The 18,448-nt window shown below is 54.5% G+C and overlaps 1 protein-coding gene, 1 long non-coding RNA gene and 1 other non-coding gene across 9 annotated transcripts in view; 1 reads left to right on the forward strand and 2 right to left on the reverse strand.

Moving 5' to 3' along the window:
- Positions 1–310: 310 nt before the first annotated feature.
- On the reverse strand, positions 311–417 carry Gm25416. Its single transcript, XR_003946926.1, has one exon. It is a non-coding gene; the product is annotated as a U6 spliceosomal RNA (small nuclear RNA).
- Positions 418–1,466: 1,049 nt separating this feature from the next.
- Positions 1,467–17,887, reverse strand: Dusp8 (dual specificity phosphatase 8). 3 transcript variants are annotated; one of them, NM_008748.3, is made up of 7 exons: positions 16,903–17,264; positions 11,924–12,246; positions 10,344–10,482; positions 6,333–6,499; positions 5,572–5,731; positions 5,248–5,371; positions 1,467–5,010 (listed from the first exon to the last, which is right to left on the reverse strand). In NM_008748.3, exons 2-7 carry the CDS (start codon positions 12,152–12,154, stop codon positions 3,840–3,842), a joined length of 1,992 nt encoding a protein of 663 aa, NP_032774.1. In that variant the 5' UTR covers positions 12,155–12,246; positions 16,903–17,264; the 3' UTR covers positions 1,467–3,839. The 3 variants fall into 3 exon arrangements, with proteins under 3 accessions (NP_032774.1, XP_011240291.1, XP_006508572.1); XM_011241989.3 differs by lacking the exon at positions 16,903–17,264 and adding an exon at positions 17,758–17,887 and having other exon boundaries at positions 1,474–5,010; XM_006508509.4 differs by having other exon boundaries at positions 1,474–5,010; positions 16,528–17,277.
- Positions 16,146–18,448, forward strand: part of Gm32786 — a 44,112-nt gene continuing 41,809 nt past the window's right edge. For 2 of the 5 annotated variants that reach the window (XR_378623.4, XR_870058.3), the window contains exon 1: positions 17,985–18,079. This is a non-coding gene — a long non-coding RNA (predicted gene, 32786). Of the gene's footprint in view, positions 16,406–17,656; positions 18,080–18,448 lie in introns of those variants that run through there. The other 3 variants (XR_870056.3, XR_003946685.1, XR_870057.3) reach the window with 3 other exon arrangements.

The following is an 18,448-nucleotide window of genomic DNA, read 5'->3' on the forward strand; positions in this document are numbered from 1 at the left end:
AAAAAATGAAACTGGGCCAACACCCACCTTGGCGACTGTTTCCATCAATCCAAAGATCTTCAATGGGGATGAGAGTGAGCAAGGAGAAAGGAGCAGAAAAGAGTTCATGGTCCCGGTGGGGATAAAGATGGCTGGCAAGATACTCATGACCTAAGGTCTGGGCCTTACTCTCTTTACCCTTCCACATCCAAGAGTGATGGGGAAAGGAATGAGGCAGAGGGGCTACAGTCACAGCCAAGAGCACTTCCTCTGGGGATCAGAAACGGTGGACTGCAACAGAGATCCGTTGGTCGATGTACCAGGGGGGTCTCAAAAAATGGAATTCATCATGAATCTGTGTGTCATCCTTGCACAAGAGGCATGCTAAACTTCTCCATACTGTCCCATTTTTAGTGTGTGTGCTGCAGAAGCCAGCACCCCTGGTATATTTTTGGTTCTTATGCTGCATAAAAGACTATATGTCAACCCCATGTGTGGTGGAAAGACAGTGGTGAGGTGTGTGTACAAAGACAAATCTGGAGGAATGAGCTGTGTTACAGTAGGATTGTGTTGTGAAGGCAGTTGACAAGTGAGCTCTTGTGTATGTGTTCACTTGTGTATGCAGCATACACATGCACGTGTGCAGAGGTTAGACATCGACCTCAGGTGTCATTTCTCTGAAGTTATCTGTGGTGATTTTGAAAAGGCTTGGCCCAGGGAGTAGCACTATTAGAAGGTGTGGCTTTGTTGGAGGAAGTATGTCACTGTGGGGGTGGGCTTTGAGACCCTCCTCCTAGCTGCCTATGAGACAGTGTCTCCTGGCTGCAGCTGAATCAAGATGTAGAACTCTTGGCTCCTCCAGCACCATGTCTGTCTGCACACTGCCATGCTTCCTACCATGATGATAATGGACTGAACCTCTGAACCTGTAAGCCAGCCCCAATTAAATGTTTGCTTTTATAAGAGTTGCCTTGGTCATGGTGTCTCTTCACAGCAATGGAAACCCTAACTAAAACACCATCCAACTTGTTTTGAGACACATACAAGTTGGCCTGGACATCAAGTAGGCTAGGCTGGCTGGCCCTAAAGCATCAAGATCCTTCTGTGTTTGCCTCCTGGCACTGGGATTACAAGTGTATGCCACCATGCCTGGGTTCTGGTGATCTAACTCATGTACTCATACTTGCCCAGCAGATACTGAGTGAAGCATCTCTGCAGCCTGCAAACTGATATTTAAAGTTTTCTAGTATTCAGTTAATAGTAGATAAGAAAAATGGGCATTTTTACATCCTAGGAGTGCCTATCAGATCCTGTGCCCCTCCTCTAGACCTGGTCTACCAGAAATAAGCCTCAGATTCTCCCCTCTACCCACTTAGTAAATAGACTTTGCAGGCACAACCTATCAGGTCCTTGTCTCGGGAATCCTCCAGACTGCCCCCCAGTGCCCAACTGCTCCCACAACCAGCCCCAAGAAAGAGTCAGCAGAGGCCTGAGGAAAACATCCGTCTCATGATTTATTACAACACATTGTTTCAAATACAAAAGGAGGGACAGGAAAGTGCGGCCTCATGGGGCAAGGTCCCAAGGGGGAAGCTGGCACCCTGGCCCTCGGGGACTGGAAGCCTTGGGCAAGGGACCTCTCCTGTACTGGACAACAGAGGGAGCCAGGTGCATTCTGGGCCATTCCAGTGCCGGCAGTGACCAGGTAAGAGTGGTGGGAGAGTGATAGAGAACCCTATACCCTCCACACAGTGGACAGTGGGTGGAAAGCCACCAGGGAAAGCCTATGCTCCACCTCCCCCAACACAAAGGAGTGGGGAGCTGAGACCTCCTCCATCTTGTCTGCTCACTTTGGGGAGACCAGGGTCATGTGTAAGTGAGAACAGAGACAGACTGAGGCCAACGGGCCCCGTGTATCCAGGATAGATGCCATATCTCCATCAAGAGAGGGGAGGAACCAGACCCAAGGGGGAGCTTTAGGGTCCAACTGGTGGCCCCACACCACTGTCTCCTGGACAGCAGTAGAGTGGGGGCATGGAGGGGGAAGCCAGTGCACCCTCCACACCCAGGGTCACCTCAGAAATCCAATGACAGACAGGAGGTAAATTTACATAATTAATAATAATAATTATAATAATAATTAACCAATAATAATAAATACTTAAACCTCTAATCCATAGATTGCAAATACAACAATAGCTTATTTTCTCAGGGATCAGGATGGGTGGGATCAAGAGAACTAGGACAGGACTTTTGCTTAAGAAGGAGGGTGACAGGAACATGGGGAGCAGGTCAAAAGAAGAACAGACAGAAGGACACAGCAAGAGAGGTGGGGTAGAAAGGTGCCACCCTAGATCCTGCCCCAGCTACTTGTTAACAAGCCCCTAGCTTCTTCCTCAAAGGACAGACCCACTCCAAGACTTAAAGACATCTAAGAGCAAGAACTCCTATTCTGCCTCAAAACTTTGGGTCCCCAAGAGGATATTCAGCAAGGGTGGCTGGCACTTTTCTCCTTGTCCTTCTCCTAGATTGGCTCTGAGCCTAAAAAAGCCACCTTGGGTGGAGGCTAGCATAACATCTTGAAGACACTGGGGAAGTATGCTGCCTGGGAAGTGCGCATACAGAGGGACTCTCTCCTGAGAAGCCCTTTGGAGGATGGGGCAGTCATGGGGGACTTGCCCAGCATCTGTCCTTAGGTGGGGTCTTTCTCTGCTTGGAGACAGTTCTCCTATAGTTGAGGATTCCCACTTCCTGTAAGCCTAAGGGCTTGGTAGGTACTTTACCCCGCCTGCCTCAGGGGCTCCCCAACCTGCAGACGCAGTAGAATTCCAAGTCCTACCTGTAGCAGGAAGAGCCCAGAACAAGAGCTTGACTCTACCCCCATTCTTACTGGGCCTAGAGCTCCCCTCTGACCAGCAGAGATAGCCCCTGCCAGCCCCAGCTAGCTAAGCTCCTCCTGCTGGCATTGGACACTGCCCCAGTACATGCTGGGGAAGTCTACTCGGCTTCCCAATGGGCAGGGCATCTGCAAAGGAAAAGAGAGATGCTTCCTCTGAATGGCCTCCTGGGCCCTTCTAGGGAACTGGGCCTCACTCTCACAGGAGTGAGGTCCTCCGTCCTTGCCTTCAGAGCTACCTCATCTGGCTTTCAGGAACCCCCTTGTCCAAGTCTCCCTGAAAACTCTGCTCCACTGGGCCCAGTGCCCACCAACACCTGCCAGGTAACAGCCCTGGGGTGAAGGGCAGAGAAGGTATCTATCTCTATGCCACTAAGACTTGGCAATTTGAGGTGTGGGGACACTGCTAGTGGGGCCTTCTGCAGGGACACTAGGGTTTCCCCCTCCTCCCCTTACCTATGGCTTTGCTGCAGAGCCCAAGATAGGAGAAACAGGAGAGGAGAGACAGGAGAAGAGGGAAAGGAGAGGGGAGGGGTCTGCGGCTCAGTTTGTGGCAAGTAAGGGTTTGGGTTTTTTGTTTTTTTTTTTTTTTGTTTTTCATTCCCCCCCCCCCTTTTTTCTTATGTAAAAAGTGCAGGAAAGCTGGGCAGCTCTTTGAAAGGTCAGTAATGTTTCCAGAGGGGAGGGGCAAGGAGGGGCCCAGGCCTGTCAACCCAGTTTGGGATTGAAGGTGGCCTCATATTGCTTAGAAACCTGTTTCAGTTTAAATACCAGACAGTAAAAACAGAGCTTTAGGGCCGCCCCGCACAGTTGCCAGATCACTAGCTTAAATAAATAAAAAATCGAAATATTTACTTCTTGATAAAAATTGCAGTAAAACCATTTACCTTTTCTGTGTGTTTTATATATAATATATATTTATACCTGGCCTGGCTGGAGCAAGGGCACAGGGACTTCTGAAGGGTCACGATACTTCGATGACCTCCACGCTGCCAGAGAAGCTGGTTTGCTTGCCCAGGGCTGCCAGCTCCTCGCCACGTGCCCGCCCCTCCACCATGCCCTCTTCGAACTCCATCTGGCAGCTGCGCCTCTTGAACTGTGCATCTGCAGCAGGCTCCTCGGGCCAGCCGGTCCGCACATCCCGCCTCCGCAGGTCACTACTACTACTACTACTGCTGCTGCTGCTGCTGCTGCTGCTGCTGCTGCTGCTGCTGTTGCTGCTGCTGCTGCCGCCGCCGCCGCCGCCGCCGCCGCCGCCGCCACCACCACCACCACCACCACCGCTGCTGCTGCTGTTACCGGGTCCAGGTGCGCCTGCACTTACCCGGCCAAAGGCGGAGAACACAGCGCCTGGACCCTGCGCGCCCTCGGGGCTGAAGCACCAGGGGCCGTCGGGCGACGGTGTGCCTGGGGAGTCCAGTGGCGGCACCCAGCCCCCGGGGCCAGCCGGCTGGCCAGGGCCAGGCAGCCCGGGCGCCGACAGGGCCGAGAGGCCGTGCCGTGGAGTCTGCCGGGCCGTGTCTCCAAAGTTCAGGCCCAGACCATGCGCGGGGGAGCGGGCAGGCGAACTAGCCGGGGGGCGTCGCCGGCGGGGTCGTGGGCGGCACTCTGGAACGGAGTCCGGGCTGTCTGGGCTGGGCGAGGGCAGGCCCAGTGTGCCCCCAGACGGGCTGTCCAGCTTGCAGAGCTTCGGGGCTTCACCGGGGTCGGGTGGGCCGGGAAAGTCGGGCCTCCTGCTGGGTGCATAGGCCGACTTGATGTCCAGGGAAAAGGAACGCTTGAGGCGGTTGGTGTCCTGGAGGCGGTCAGAGGAGAGGTGCAGGCCACGCAGGCCCTGCTGCAGCGCGCTGGTGGCTGGAGCTGTGCTGGGGATCGGAGCATCCCCTCCAGCACTTGGGCTGCCCTCCCTGGCTGCGGTGGCTGCCTCGCTCCCAGTGGCAGCGCTCTCTGAGGTAGATGGTGGCAGCCGGGGCAGTGGGATGCCTGCTGCCGGGCCCATGAGGGGCTCAGGGGTCCCCAAGTGAGGTCCATCAGTCTGCAGGGCAGCCAGCAGCTTCAGACTCCTCTCATACTCCAGCAACTGGCCCAGGAAGTTGAAGTTGGGCGAGATGGAGGGGCGCCGATCCTTCACAAACCTAAGCAAGCAAGAGGCATTTCTGTAAGAACAGCCTTGCCCCTGATTTTCCTCCTGTGCAGCACCCACAGCAAACCTTTAAGTCCCCAAGCTCTTGTCGGGCTGGGCTCAGGCTTTCCCTCCCTGTCAGGGTAGTAATTTGTACAATCCAAGTGGGTGGAGAGAGCAAAAGGAGGGCAATGCTGTTAGTTATTGGTTGTGGTGTTCCCTAGGTCCCTAGGGCCCAGGAGGAGAATACCTGTATGCGTCGTCAGAAGACATGCCCATGGTTTTCATGATGTACGCGATGGCAATGGTGGCAGAGCGAGAGATGCCAGCCAGACAGTGAACAATGACTTGGCAGCTGGACAGCTTGGCTTTATCTGGGGGCAAGTGGATAGTGGGGGATCAGGTGAGGGCTGAGATTGCACTGTCCCTCCCTTCCCAAGGTAGTTCCCAACCCTTCCTCCCTATGGCAGACAGTGCTGGGTGGCCCTCCCAGTCCTCCCCTCTGCCTGTCTAGTCTTCCTCTAGCCAGCCTCTTCCACCCTATAGAGACACACACCCCCTCCCTTCCCCTCACCAATAAACTCGATGGACTTGTCCAGCCAGGGCAGCAGCTTTTCACAGTAGTTGTCATTGATGGGGATACGCATGAAACGGCTCTCACAGATGAAGTCCGGTTTAGGGCAGGAGTTGCTGGCATTGAGGACATAGCTTATTCCGTTTTGGGTCATCAGATCCTGGAGGGATAGGAAGATAGATGGGTCAGAAGGGGGCAGCAGAGAAAAGCAAAGCCCCCTAGTGGGAGAAGAACCAATCCCTCCACACCCCTCTGTCTCTCTCAGAAGGACTCTAAAGTCCTGTGATGCCCCCGAGCCTCAGATTTTGTTCAAGATCTTGCCATATGGAAAAAGACTGGGTCCAGAAACCCTTGGAGCCCACAGGATGGTTACAGGAAGGATGGCTTCTGCAAGCCACACCCACAGCCAGCATTGGGCTCCCAGGAATTTTATGGTTGCCTGGGCGGTGCCTTCATCCTTTTCCCTCCTCACCATTTTTAAAACACGAGATTCTTTCAGCGCTGGCCAGGGGCCCAGTGACAGAAGCAGTTTGGCATGCGGGCTTCCAGCCCCACCACAGAAGAGACTGGGAGCCTGCCTTTCCGTCAGCCTTGCTGTGATCCTGCCTGGGCCATGCTGTAGGCCAATGGGTAGACAGGCTCTGGGTCCTCCTGCGCTCCCAGCTCACACTCACTTTATCCTCCTCTCAGACCACCCTAGGACCTAAATCCAGAGCCACCCACCCCCTTCTCCCATTGGCAGTGACCCCCAGTGTACTCACCTTGTTCAAGACATCTTTCTGAGAGCCCAGGTAGAGGTGAGGCAGGATTCGGGTCAGGCCAACACTGGGCACAGGCAGGCAGGGCTGAGAGAGGCTCATGGACGGTAGAGTGGCAGGCTTGCCCTCACAGAGGCCAGGGAAGCAGGAGGAGAAGGTGGCGAAGCCTCCTGTGGGAGGAGACACAGAAGGCTCTTCAGGAGGTTGGCCAGATGGGGCAGGAGAGAGTTCCTCTGGGCTAAGCCACACCCTGCAGACCCCAAGCTCAGCCTGCCTCTGGCCTAGCACCTGGACTCCTGCTGGCAGGCTACTTGCTCTTCTCTGCAGCACTGGGGGTGTGCTGCCGACCATTTAGAGCAGGCACCTACGCCCACATTCCTCCTCAAGCTAATTAGGGACTGGCTCAGGGGCACTGCTTTGATGCCCATAAATGTGGGTCAAGGTGGCCTGTCAGCGTGGCATATCAGAGCCGGGCAGGGGATGGCTTAGACCTCATCAGGGGTCTCTTATTCCCCAGTATGACACGTTAAGTCCTTCTCCAGCCCCTGGCCTGGGGCCAGGCTGGCATTTAGCCTCTCTCCTTGCTGATGCAATCCTTCTCTGACTCCAGCTGGCTGGAAGCCACAGGCCTGGGCTCCAGTGCCAGGTCTGGGAGGAAAGGGCTTCTGAGGTGGGGCCTCTTTGGGCATGACATCACCCACTGGAATTGCCATAGCCCACAGGGCATTTGTGGTTCGGTCATGGCTCCAGTCTACCCAGCAGATGACAGAGAAGCAGGGTAGTGCCTGCACACAGGGCACACACAGCCTGCTCCCTGTGGCCATTGTCTAGATACATCCAAGATCTAGACTCTGGGCTGGGGAAAGAAACCTTCCATCAGTTTGAGATACCCAAGCTGGCTCCTTTGGTATGTCTGACTCAGTGACCATGGGCAAGGCATGTCTCTGGCCTCAGTTTCCTTATTTTCCTGCCACACAGCATTGTTGAGAGGCTCAAAGAAAACAATTATAACAATGTGAAAGTAGATCCAGCCATATCTAGCCTGGCTGGGGTTCATCCAGAAACTGAGAAGTATCTATCTGGTGGCCACCAGCTCCCAGCATGGTGAGGTGAGCTCAATAGAATGGAACTTTCTATATTCCACAATGACAAGCTCTGACAAGCAAGTGGCCTCAGTTTCTGGCCTCAATTGCTTTTTCCTTGGTCTGGAGAGAGACAGGTACCAAGGACCCAGGGATTTGGGGGGCTATCAAAGGCTAAGGGGTGGGTAGAAATGGGGACACCAAAGTTGAGTGAGTGAGCGTTGGCTAGTTGTTAAGTGTCTTTGAGGCCTAGGAAATGCTCTGGCCATCCCTGAAGCTCATTTTTCTATAGAACACTCTCATATACTCCCCCTACCCACTGTGTTTGGGATGCCAGAGACAGTACCCTTATTGTGATGTTTATAAGTGGGCATATTCAGAAACATACTTTCTTTTGGTGCAATGGACTTGGTATAGCTCAGGTTATCGACTGCCAGGCTGGCTCTGTTCTCATTACAGCCACCTACTCACAAGGGTCTGGGGCATGTCAGCATCTCCAAGCCAAGTCCAAGTTGGTTGGACTGCAGATACTGTCTCATAGCTGTGACATCACTGGCCCACATTCCACAGTGTCAGTACAACCCATAGGCTGCACTAACTCCTGGCTAAGTGTATGCCTGCCTGCTGTTTAGAAGGCTAAAGCTCCCATTTCCTCCCCTTTTCTATAATAATGCACATTGTGGTGGTTAATGTTGTCAACTTGACAGACTCTAAAACCACTTGCCTATGTGGAATTATCTGAAGTATGTTAATTGATATGGAAAGACCCATCCCAATTGTGGACAGACCCATTCCCTGGGCAGGACAAAATGCAGAAACTGAGTTGAGCAGTAGCCCACCCACATGCACTCCTCTGTTCCAGACTGTGGATGTGATCAGCTACTTCAGGCTCCTGCCATCTTAATTGCCCCACCGTGATGGTTGTACCCTTATCTGTGAGCCAGATAAGCCCTTCCTCCTGGAAGCTGCATTTGACTAGACATTTGATCACAGCAGCAGAAATGTAGCCAAGGCATACTGACATCTAGCTTAAAACTCTTTCTTAATAAATTCCAACTTTACTTAAGGAAAAAAGGGGACTAAGTTCATTACCCTTCCCACGAACTACATCACTGTGGGGGCACTGCTTGAGTTCCCTCTCCTGATTCCCTTCACTGGCCATCCTCATCTCCTTGAGCTTCTGTGAGCACCAGTCAGAGGGTGATATGTAAAGGTCTGACCTCTGTCCCTGATCAGTAGTCCACTTTGGATTGTGCACTAGCTCAGCAGGAGCTGGCCAGTGTGGTATCACTTTGAGCCTGTCTCACACTGCATTGACCGAGAGGACTCCGTAGGTCAGTATTTAGATGAAGGAGGACAAGGACTCAAACTTGACAGGGAAGACACCTAGAACTGGAGGGAGCTAGCTAGAGCACAACCAGGTTCAAATGGACCTTCTGGGAAGAATCCAGCCCAAGGCTACCCCAGTCTTCACTTGATCTTGCCCCTTGCCCCTTAACCCTAAGAAGACAGTCACTATCAGGTTTGGGGTTGTCCTGCTAGGGCCAGGAAGAGTGCAGTTCTGGAGCCCTTTGTCTTTTCAGAAGAACCTTATTCTTCCATTCATGACTAGTGTGGTGAGTTGGGCCCTGGAGGAGTTCCTATAGGTGTAGTGGGCTTATAAAAAGGCCAAACTCCTCTCTCTCCCAAATTAAGCCCAGAGGCTGGAGCTAGGGTATAGCTATGTAGCCTCTGGTTCCAAGAATTCACACAAGCACAATGAATTATGAGTCTGACCCCAACAGGCTCAGCATCTGTAGAGAGGCAGGGTGTATGCACATATGCATGTGACTGATAACAGAGGCTCAGGGCACATAGACACACAGATATGCTTGGATCAAATGGGCCCAGAGTGTGGTGGGACATAACTCATATCCAAATGCACACAAAGACACTGGCCCTACTCATGATATTGAGTCTCCAAACTACCTCAGAGTACCTCAGACTGGATTCATCTCCCTAGCATCTACATAGAAGTTTAATTAAACCAGTCCAGGCCCTCCCAGCCTTCCTCTCAGGTTGGGCTTGATGCCATGGTACTCATGGGATTCTGGTGCCATTGAACTGGCCTGGCCACCCACTCACTTATTCCACTCCATATGTAGTGGGTGTGGGGGACATTCCATCAGCTACGTGCTATGCAGAGACTACCAGCATGGGCAGAGGGCATTATTAGCAAAGGCCCCAGATTCCAGCCACTGGAGCAGGCATCCTAAAACAAGCCCACTCTAGCAGCTATTCGGGAATCTAGGCTGCCTCCCAAGGAGGTACAATCTACAAAAGCCCTTTCAGCCATGGCCTGAGGGTGAGTGTGCCTAAGCACATGGTATAGAGCAGGAGCATGGGTCAGCGAGAGAGAGAGAGAGAGAGAGAGAGAGAGAGAGAGAGAGAGAGAGAGAGAGAGAGTGTGTGTGTGTGTGTGAGACACAGAGTAGGGCTTGGAGGCCAGCTGGCCTCGCTGCTTTTAGAGCACAGGTAGCCCAGAGAGATACTTGGTGGTCCCTCAGGTAGTGGCCATGATGGAGTAGACTGTTGTGAGATAATCTATGACCAGCTGGTATCTTCTCTGGGTAAGGTGCCTGCTGTGTTACCAGTTCTGGGATAGACTGAGGTAAGAAAAAAAAAAGAAAGCCTTTACTTCCTCTCCTTGAGACAGAGACAGTTTGTTGCCTGGGTGCCTGGTCCCCTCTCTACTTGGCTTGGAGAGTTCCTGCTTATCCACCTCTCCTGCTGTTGCGGGTAGGAGAAGGGTTTTGAGAAGTCCAAAGGTACTGGGATTCCCCCTACCGTCCCAAGTGTTGTGGGACAATACTTTTCTTCTGAGACTCCTAGTCCTAGCCAAGTGCAAGGAAGAGAAGGCATCCCATAGCCCTGACCCATCCCTGGAGTTCACCTGTGAGGATGGCCACACTGTCGAAGCAGCCGTCCAGCTTGCTGAGCAGGATGGACAGGAAGCTGTCTGCTGCCAGCACGCTGGCATCTCGTGTGCTCTGGTCATACACCACTACATCCTGTGGTTCTGTGGCATCCACCTAAGGGACCATAAGGGCAGAAGTTAGGCTGCTTGGAAAAGCAAGAGGACAAGAGAGACAGGGGTCTGCTATCCTTCCTCCCACTTCATCTGCTTGGTATGTGCACACTTGGAGGGGCAGGAAAAAATCCAAGGCTCCACTAATAGGCTTTGCATCAGGCAGGGACTAGGGGTGGGGGTGGCTTGAGATGACCTTCATTGGCAAAATTGCCAGAACCAGAAGTATTAATGAGGCATAGGCGAGTCTAACGGGGCCTCGGAGAGCACATGCACATAGCCTGAGCAGGCTCCGAGGCTCCCTGGAAGGCCAGTACCTCTCTTCTTATTTATTCTCCCCCAGCTCCTAATGGAGACACTGAGGTTGCAGTAGGACTTCCCTTCTCAAACACCACCAGGTTAGGAGGCGAGGCTGCAAGCTGGGGTTCCTCCTGCCCTCTTCCCCATTGTGGTGGCCTTAGGGCCAGATGTTGAGGGGCTTTTGCTTAGACAGACTGATGTCCCCGCCTCCCAAGCACACTCAGTCTTTAAGCCAGCTGAGCTGTCAACCCCAGGCTGGATGATGTCATCAGCAGCCAATAGAATTGCACTCTGGCTGGAGTCCTCGCTGGGGGTGATTAATCACTGGATTCCCTTCATTGGCACCACAGGGAGCTGGTTCTGGCCTTGGAGTGGGGGACTCCCGACAAGCGGCATCCCACCTGGGTTTTCTCACATCATAGCTTGGAGTCAGGCAGTTGGGAAATTGGAATCCTTCTTAAAGCCCCTAGTTTGTTGGCATGCCCCTCTAACCCAAAAGAGGTGGGAGAAGTTGGTAATTGGTAGCCTGTCTCAGGCCACAAATGCTCCATGATAGGCTAGTCCCTCTCCAGCTGCTGCAATGGATATTCCTGGGGAAGAAATCTGTCCCTTCCTCCATGAAAGGATTTTCTTTCCTGGGGGCCACAGAGAACATTCTGGGTCACTGAAGACCCCAGGAGGTGGGAAGAGGAATGGGGAGGCTAGTGAAATGGTCTGCTTACTATAATCCCCTTAGTCTTCCCTTCCTGCCCTCACCACAGTCAGTGGAGCCATAGCCAGCTGTCCTTGTCCTCAGCATGGCACCATCCCGCTGCATCTACCCTGCTCTACCCTCCGTGCAACCCCACTTCCCTTATCCATCCAGTACTCCTCCCTCAGAATCTGCCTTGTATATGGGGAGACAGAAGGGACTCCCCAGGACTTCTACAGAAAGGTCTCCCTAGAGAGGACTGGCCTACAGCACTCCCAGCTCTGACCCCAAGGAACCCTGTTTGGAACGGAGGGACAGCGAGGGGGAAATGCCTTATCAGAGGACTCTTGGCACCAGGCCTGGGAGCTCCTCTGTCTCTTTCAGAGGTGACATAGGTCTGTTTGCTCAGGAATGGTCAGCCCTGAAGACGCATGCAAGGGTGGGCCACAGGTACCTGGCTCCGTGTAGCAGGCTGGATAAGCTCAGCAATTGTCACTTTTCCCTGCTGAAGGCGCCGCTTCACCAGCTTTGAACAGCAGATATTCACAGAGCTCAGCACGTGGCAGCTGTTATACTCCACGAAGGACCGGCTGTCGATGACCAAGGGTCCCCCAGGCCCGCCACGCAGCAGGCTGGCCAGTTTCTTTGCGTCCATCACCTTCCTCGGGAGCCGATCCCCAGCCATGGTGGGGTGGTGGGCAATGGGGAGAGTGACCCCTGAAGTGAGGAGGGCGTGGCCTTGCAGCGTTCTGGGTATCCTAGTGCATGGTGCCAGACCTGGGGGAAAGGTGAATAGTCAGCAGATGGTGGGATCTGGGTAGCTATAGCTGGCTCCCAGGAAGGCCCTGTGTTTGGCACCTGGCATGTCCTTTGAGCCCTTCCTCCTGAATGGATGAGCCAATGCCTTACCCAATGGGGTGAGTGCAGAGAAGAGACCCTGACTACCCCCTGCTTTGCCTAGTATAAGGCAGAAGGCAAATGGGGTCCTTATTATGGGCTCTGGAGTGCTGCTATACCTGTGCCTTCCTCAATCTCTGTCCTGCTGATTTATGCATTTTATACCCTAGGGTATAAAGCTTGACTCTGTTCTTTTCCCAGGTAGGGGCTCTCAGACCTCCCCCCCTTTCTTAGCACAGTGCTGGATGGCCAATTCCCAGAAGCCATCTCCAGAAAAGGTTCTCTAAGCTCATAATCTTGATGCTCGTGGATAGAAGAGCTAGGCCAGCAGGACAGGCCCCACCCCTGCTCATGGGCTCCCGAAGGCCAGGTACTAGGGAGCTCTTGTTTTACTGTTCCTGGTGGATGCTTCCAGCTGAGGTTGGTGCACTCCACCCATTGTACAAAGGGATGGGGTTTGTCAGCCTAAGGATGAAGGCTGTGGTACCTAGGATGCTTGGAGCTGCTGGACCTTCTGCATGGCCCCAGAAGCTCTTGTGCTGAAGAATATGTGGAAGGACTGAAAATGGCTAGCATCAGGGAAAGCCCTGTTCTTCAGGCTTGATGACTCTCACCTATCAGGTGCTGTCTCCCTTGGAGCCCCCAGGACGCATGCAGTGTCAGGACAATGAGGCTTGGGGCAGTGGAAAGTAAAACAGCAGGGCAGGTACAATATTCTCCTCATCTAGCCTTACAAATGTGCTGGGGTAGGAAGGAACTTAGCCCTCTAGGCACTCACTTGAGCCCCTTCCAGTTCTGGGCCATTCCCACTCCTCTACTGCAGTCATGTGGGCACCTACATGGGGCTACCATGCTGGTACAAGGGCACAACTTCCAAACCTTGCCTGTGCATAGTCGGTGGGGTCTTTGGGGTGCTAATCCCTGACATCTACGTGTGTCTCAGGCCTCTCTGCAAGCCATTCACTGGGGAATTGGGCCTGGGTCAGTCACACTGAGGAATCTCAATAGCAATAGACTAATGCTTATCTTAGATGTTCAGGGACATTTCCCTGACTTCCAACTGGAATCTTGCATGAGGGAACAACAGGCTACTGATTAGGCCAGAGGAAGGAGTGGGTTTTCCTACTAGCAGAGCTGGACAATGGAACTAAACGCCCAGGACTCTGAGAGGGTCATGGCTCAGGATGCTGGGGTGCAGAAGGGCCTTTTCTGAGTCCCTTGGCCCTGTCAGCCAGCAGTGTCCTCCTCTTCCCAGGTGACATGGGTTAACTGCATAAAGGGAAGCAGAGATCTACTAGTATAGGGAGCTAGAAGGTACAGCCCCACCCTCTCTGCAGCAGCCATTGAACTACCCTGAGGGAAGTTTTGCTAGGGTTGCCCCATCTGAAGTCTCTCATCACAACCCCACAAGGGGCTGCAGCTGAGGATGGCAGGGAAGGGAGACCCAGAGGGAAGAACAGAGGAGAGCAGGTTGGTGGTGGCAGGTGGAATGGGGGTATCAGCTACACTCAGGCCTGATACCTGTCCCTTCCTCTACCTCCCAGGGAACCCTAAGAACTGAAGCTGGGCCCTATTAACCGTTACAGTATTGCTATTTGCATCGGAGGGGGACTCATTAGCAAGTTAGCACCTCCGATGTTGCCATGGCAACAGCAGAGGTGCCAGGCAACGGCTGCTCCTACTGCAACAGCCATGAAGCAGGCTGCTCTGCAGATTAGGCAGGTCTCCCTCCTCTATGTTCCCACTCCTCTGTGGCAGGTGCCCAATAGCTCTGGTCTTTAACTCAAAGACAACAATGAAGCCCCTTACTCCAACCCTGCCTTACTTGGCCCTAATTCCCAGGATCCAGCCCCACACTGCAGCTCACTGGCTCCCCATTCCTCTGAGACCATCTGTATACAGCACTGCAAAGATCTGGATGAGCCCCCTCACATAGGAAATTCTGCACTATGCTGTTCTTCAGTGGCACATCCTAACAGCATCTCCTTATACCCCCACCCCTGGCTTCCTCCATGCTGGGCATTAGTCCTAGTGCTGGATAGAATTCATTGGGGCTTGAAATAGATATGTAGGGCCAGTTTTGAGAAGGTCAGCAGGGCACAGACAGACCATGTAATATCTTAGCAAAGCAACATACATTCCCAGTTCTTCCCAGGGAGAACAGCTATCAGCCTGTTCTACAGGAGCCTTGAAGTGGGTTGGGGAAGTGGTCAAGACCCCTTATGCAGAGGCTGTAGGCCTTCATCAAAGGATTTTGAGCCAGGAGACAAGCAATCCTAAATTCAAAGTTAAGAGGAGCCTTTCCTAGGCCACACCCCTCAGGGAGGTCCCAGGCAACCCCCTTTGCTGAAGGCTAGGTCCACAGCTCAGGCCTTGTGGCACTGTTCCCTGGGCACAGGAACACTCCCCTTTGTACATTCGCAGATGCATGCCTTATTGACAATCCATCTTGTCCCTGAGTGCAATTACACATGTGTCCCTCTGCACATACAGAAGACATTACAGCCTCCTGGAGTGCATGACTGAAATACACAGTTGCAAACAAATCCTTCTGCACACCAAAGCCCCCGGTGCCCACATACCAAGTGCCAGTCCATTGCCTTTCACACTGGGGTTCCCACACAACATGTTCTGGTCCCCAAGTCCTTATGTGACCAATAAAAGCCCGAGTCCTCAATGGCATCCTCACTAATCTACTCCTGCTCAGTGCCTAGTGACAAGAAACTCCCTACTTCTAGAAATGGCTGCCAGGCCCATTAACCCCTGTAAGACTGGGTCCCTTCTCACAACAACCTGACCTGGGTATCCCTGCTCACAGCCAGGCAGGCTCTCAGGAAAGAGCCAGAAATTAGGGGCCCAAGATGCTGAGATGCCAGCTCATTGTCACACTGGGCACTTCTGAAGCCTGGCAGAGACCATCTCCTAAAGGGAGGGGCTCAAATGTTCCTGCATGGCAGTTGAGTCCTTGGCTTCTCTGGCCAGTCTACCCTGCACCCTTGCCCCAGGAGAGGGAACAGAAACATTGTCTCAGTCAGGCAAATAGCCAGGCCAAAAAAAGAGACAGTGGAGGTCAGAGGGAGCTGTGGTCCTGAGAGGTCCAGTCAGGGTCTTTGGCTCACACATTTCTTAGGAGCACAGCATAACTATCTCTCTTGCTGTGGGTTCAGCCTCTCCCTGCTTCCTCTGTGAGCTGCATATTGAACTCTCTCCAAACCCACAGATGCACCCCACCGAAATACTGTCCAGTTGAAACTTCTGAGTTGAAACCTCAGTATCAGCCCAAGAAGAAAGATGTTGGCAGGAGTCCTATACACATTGACTTGAAGCATCTTTTTGCGTCTGTGTTCAGTGCTAAGTCCCCAGAGGTATCCTCAAGTATCCCCAAGGGCACAGAGCAGGAGGGAACGAGAACCTGCCCAGCAACTCTCCTGAGGTCCCTAAGCTGACTGCAGCAAGTCAGACATAAAGATGAACCTACAGCTCCTGGTCACATGATCTGCTCATCTGTATCAGGTGCCTGCTAACCAAATAGTGAATGCACGGGGACTCTGATCTCCCAGGGCAGAGCCTGGCACTGTAAGCTACCCTCACCCACCCAGCTACCCTAGGGGCAAGTAAATGTGAGGCTGGGTCTACAGGTCACTGGATTTCCATTCTGAATTCATTCATACTGTGAAAGAAGCCGTGCCCCTGACCCGAAGCACCTCCACCCCCACCCCATACTGCACAACAGAGCATTGCAGATGCCACACTGGTCCCCCACCCCCATCACTGCACCATCAAGGCCCCCAATCTATCTGCTGCAGGCGCAGCACACCCTGTCAACAAGGAGTCAGAGGCCAATTTATTCCAAGAGGTCTGATCTAGTGGAAGCTGAGCCTGTTCTTGCTCCTCCACCTGCAAGGTTTGGCACAAGGGTACCAGCAGCATCTGACTGGCCGCTCCCTCCCAAGGTAGGCAGAGAGGCCAGGGAGACAGGCTGCAGGAGGCAGCCGTGCCGGCCCCTCCCCCAGCATCGCGCCTACAGCCTCTGCGTCGGGTAAGGATGTTCTTTATCCGCAGAGGCGAGTGGAGCACCATGAAGTGGGGGTGACGGGACAGCCATGCGAGTCGAAGAGTGGGGGGGGGTCCTATAGCTTCCTCTCCAGATAAGGAGCCTACCGCAGGCCGGAGCCGACCCTCTGGCGTCGGAGGTTTCGCATCCCCCTGCCCGCTGCAGCCGCGGACGACCTTCTCCAAATCTGGCTGCCAGCGGGGGCGCTTCGCAGGGACTCTCACCGATCTGTGCTGGATCTCAGCCCTCCCCCGCGAATCCCTAGGTCTCTTATATATATCCCTCCAGATAAGAAGGAATATGCCGAGAAAGACAGCGCACTGCAGGCGCGGATCTGCAGCGCGCGCCGCTCGCGGGGCAGAGCCATTTATTCTCGGTGCTCCAAAGAGCTTCTTCCTTCAGGGCACACAACCGCAAAAACCTCCGCACGTCCTGGGCCCACACCCGGCTTAGGACTCGACCGCTGTCAGCGCCTGGCTCACCTGGCTCTCGCTTGCCCTGGGGTTGCCCCCAACGCCGGTGCCGCGCTCAGGGCGCCCGCTCCGTTCCGCCACCCATGGGCCCGTCGGGGGCCCGCGTAGCCGGGGCAAGGGCCGGAGAGGCGCGCGGGGCGCGTCGCCGCCGCCGCCGCCGTCGTCGCCGCCACCGCGGGGAGCGCTCGCTCGGGACGGAGCGCGCGTACTGCGGTCGGGCACGCGCGCTCACGGCGCGCATCCCAGCCCGCGACTTGGCGGGCGCGGCCGGCAGCTCCGGCCCGGCTCAGCGTCCGGCGTCCGGCGTCCGGGTGGGGCGGGGGTCCGCGGAGCCGGCTCGGCCACCGCGGGAGCCGCGAGTGACAGGCCCGGGGCGGAGGGCGGGGCTGCCGGTGGGGATGAGGTCATGCCGAGCGAAAAAGCCCCTGACGTCACCTGCAGCCAATCAGAGTGAGCCGCTCGGGGGCAGGTGACGTCAGCGGAGCGGGCGCTGGGTGCGGAGCCCTGGCGGCGGCCGTGGGTCTCTCTGCCACCGCCCTCCGTCCCCCGCGCCCCAAGCTTCTCGGGCATCGGTTCTTAAAGGGGCCACGCACGCCGCAGCTCCCCACCTCCAGGAAGCCTTCCCAGCTCAGGGCTCCTGGTATCCCCAAGAACCCTCTGCCTCGCGGCACTCTAACCAGCGTCTACTGTCCTAGTATGCAAGGGTCTCCCTCTCTCGGCCCGCCTGGACTGAACCTGTCACGGATTTCTCTCCTTCCCTTAGCCTTTGTTCGCGAGAGGACGCCCTCCCAGAGTGCGCCTCCCCTGCCCCAGTGCGGCCCAGGGAAAAGGGTCATGGAGAGCTGCGGCCGCAAAGGGCCTTACCTGCAGCATCCGCGTTTGTCCTCTCCACGACCCCTGGAGGTGGAAGTCCAGCTCTACACTTTGCAGAAGAAGCTCCTAGGCGATGTGGTTTGCCTCAGGTCACTCATCCCGGGAAATCAGGGGGCGGGGCTCCAGACCCACCGGTGTGCTCCCCAGGGCGGCGCTGCCCCCCTACCTATGACATCCAGTTCTTGACAGCTTCCAATGAAAAGCCGCTTGGAAACGACCTCTACTCCCACCCGGACATCTCCCCTGCCCGCTGGGGACTGTCGGCTCCATCCCACTGTGTGAACACAACCACGTGAGCACTCAAAAAACATGGGTAATTACAACTAGGGCAGAAATACACAGGGGTCAGGCAGGTCTCAGAGGAAGGGGAGTCTTGTGCCAAAGTGGTCCACCTGCAAACATAAGCCACGTTTCCCTTAGTTTTCCCTCCTCCTCGGGAACAGGTTGGCAGAAAATTCTTTATTGTATGCCAGGCTGGTCTCAGCCTTCTGAGTGATGAGATTACTAGCACCCACCATGATGCCAGACCTTCTCAGATACTTCAAAAACGTGGCCCTGACTAGGTGGACAGTGAGGTGACCAGATAATATGAGTCTCGTGGGGGGTGGGAGGGGGGTGGAGTGTCCTGAACTTTCCCTGGAAGTCCAGCCTCTCACTCGATGAAGGGCAGAGTTTAGGAGAT

Source organism: Mus musculus, chromosome 7 (genome assembly GCF_000001635.26).
Source record: "Mus musculus strain C57BL/6J chromosome 7, GRCm38.p6 C57BL/6J".
Lineage (NCBI taxonomy): Eukaryota > Metazoa > Chordata > Mammalia > Rodentia > Muridae > Mus > Mus musculus.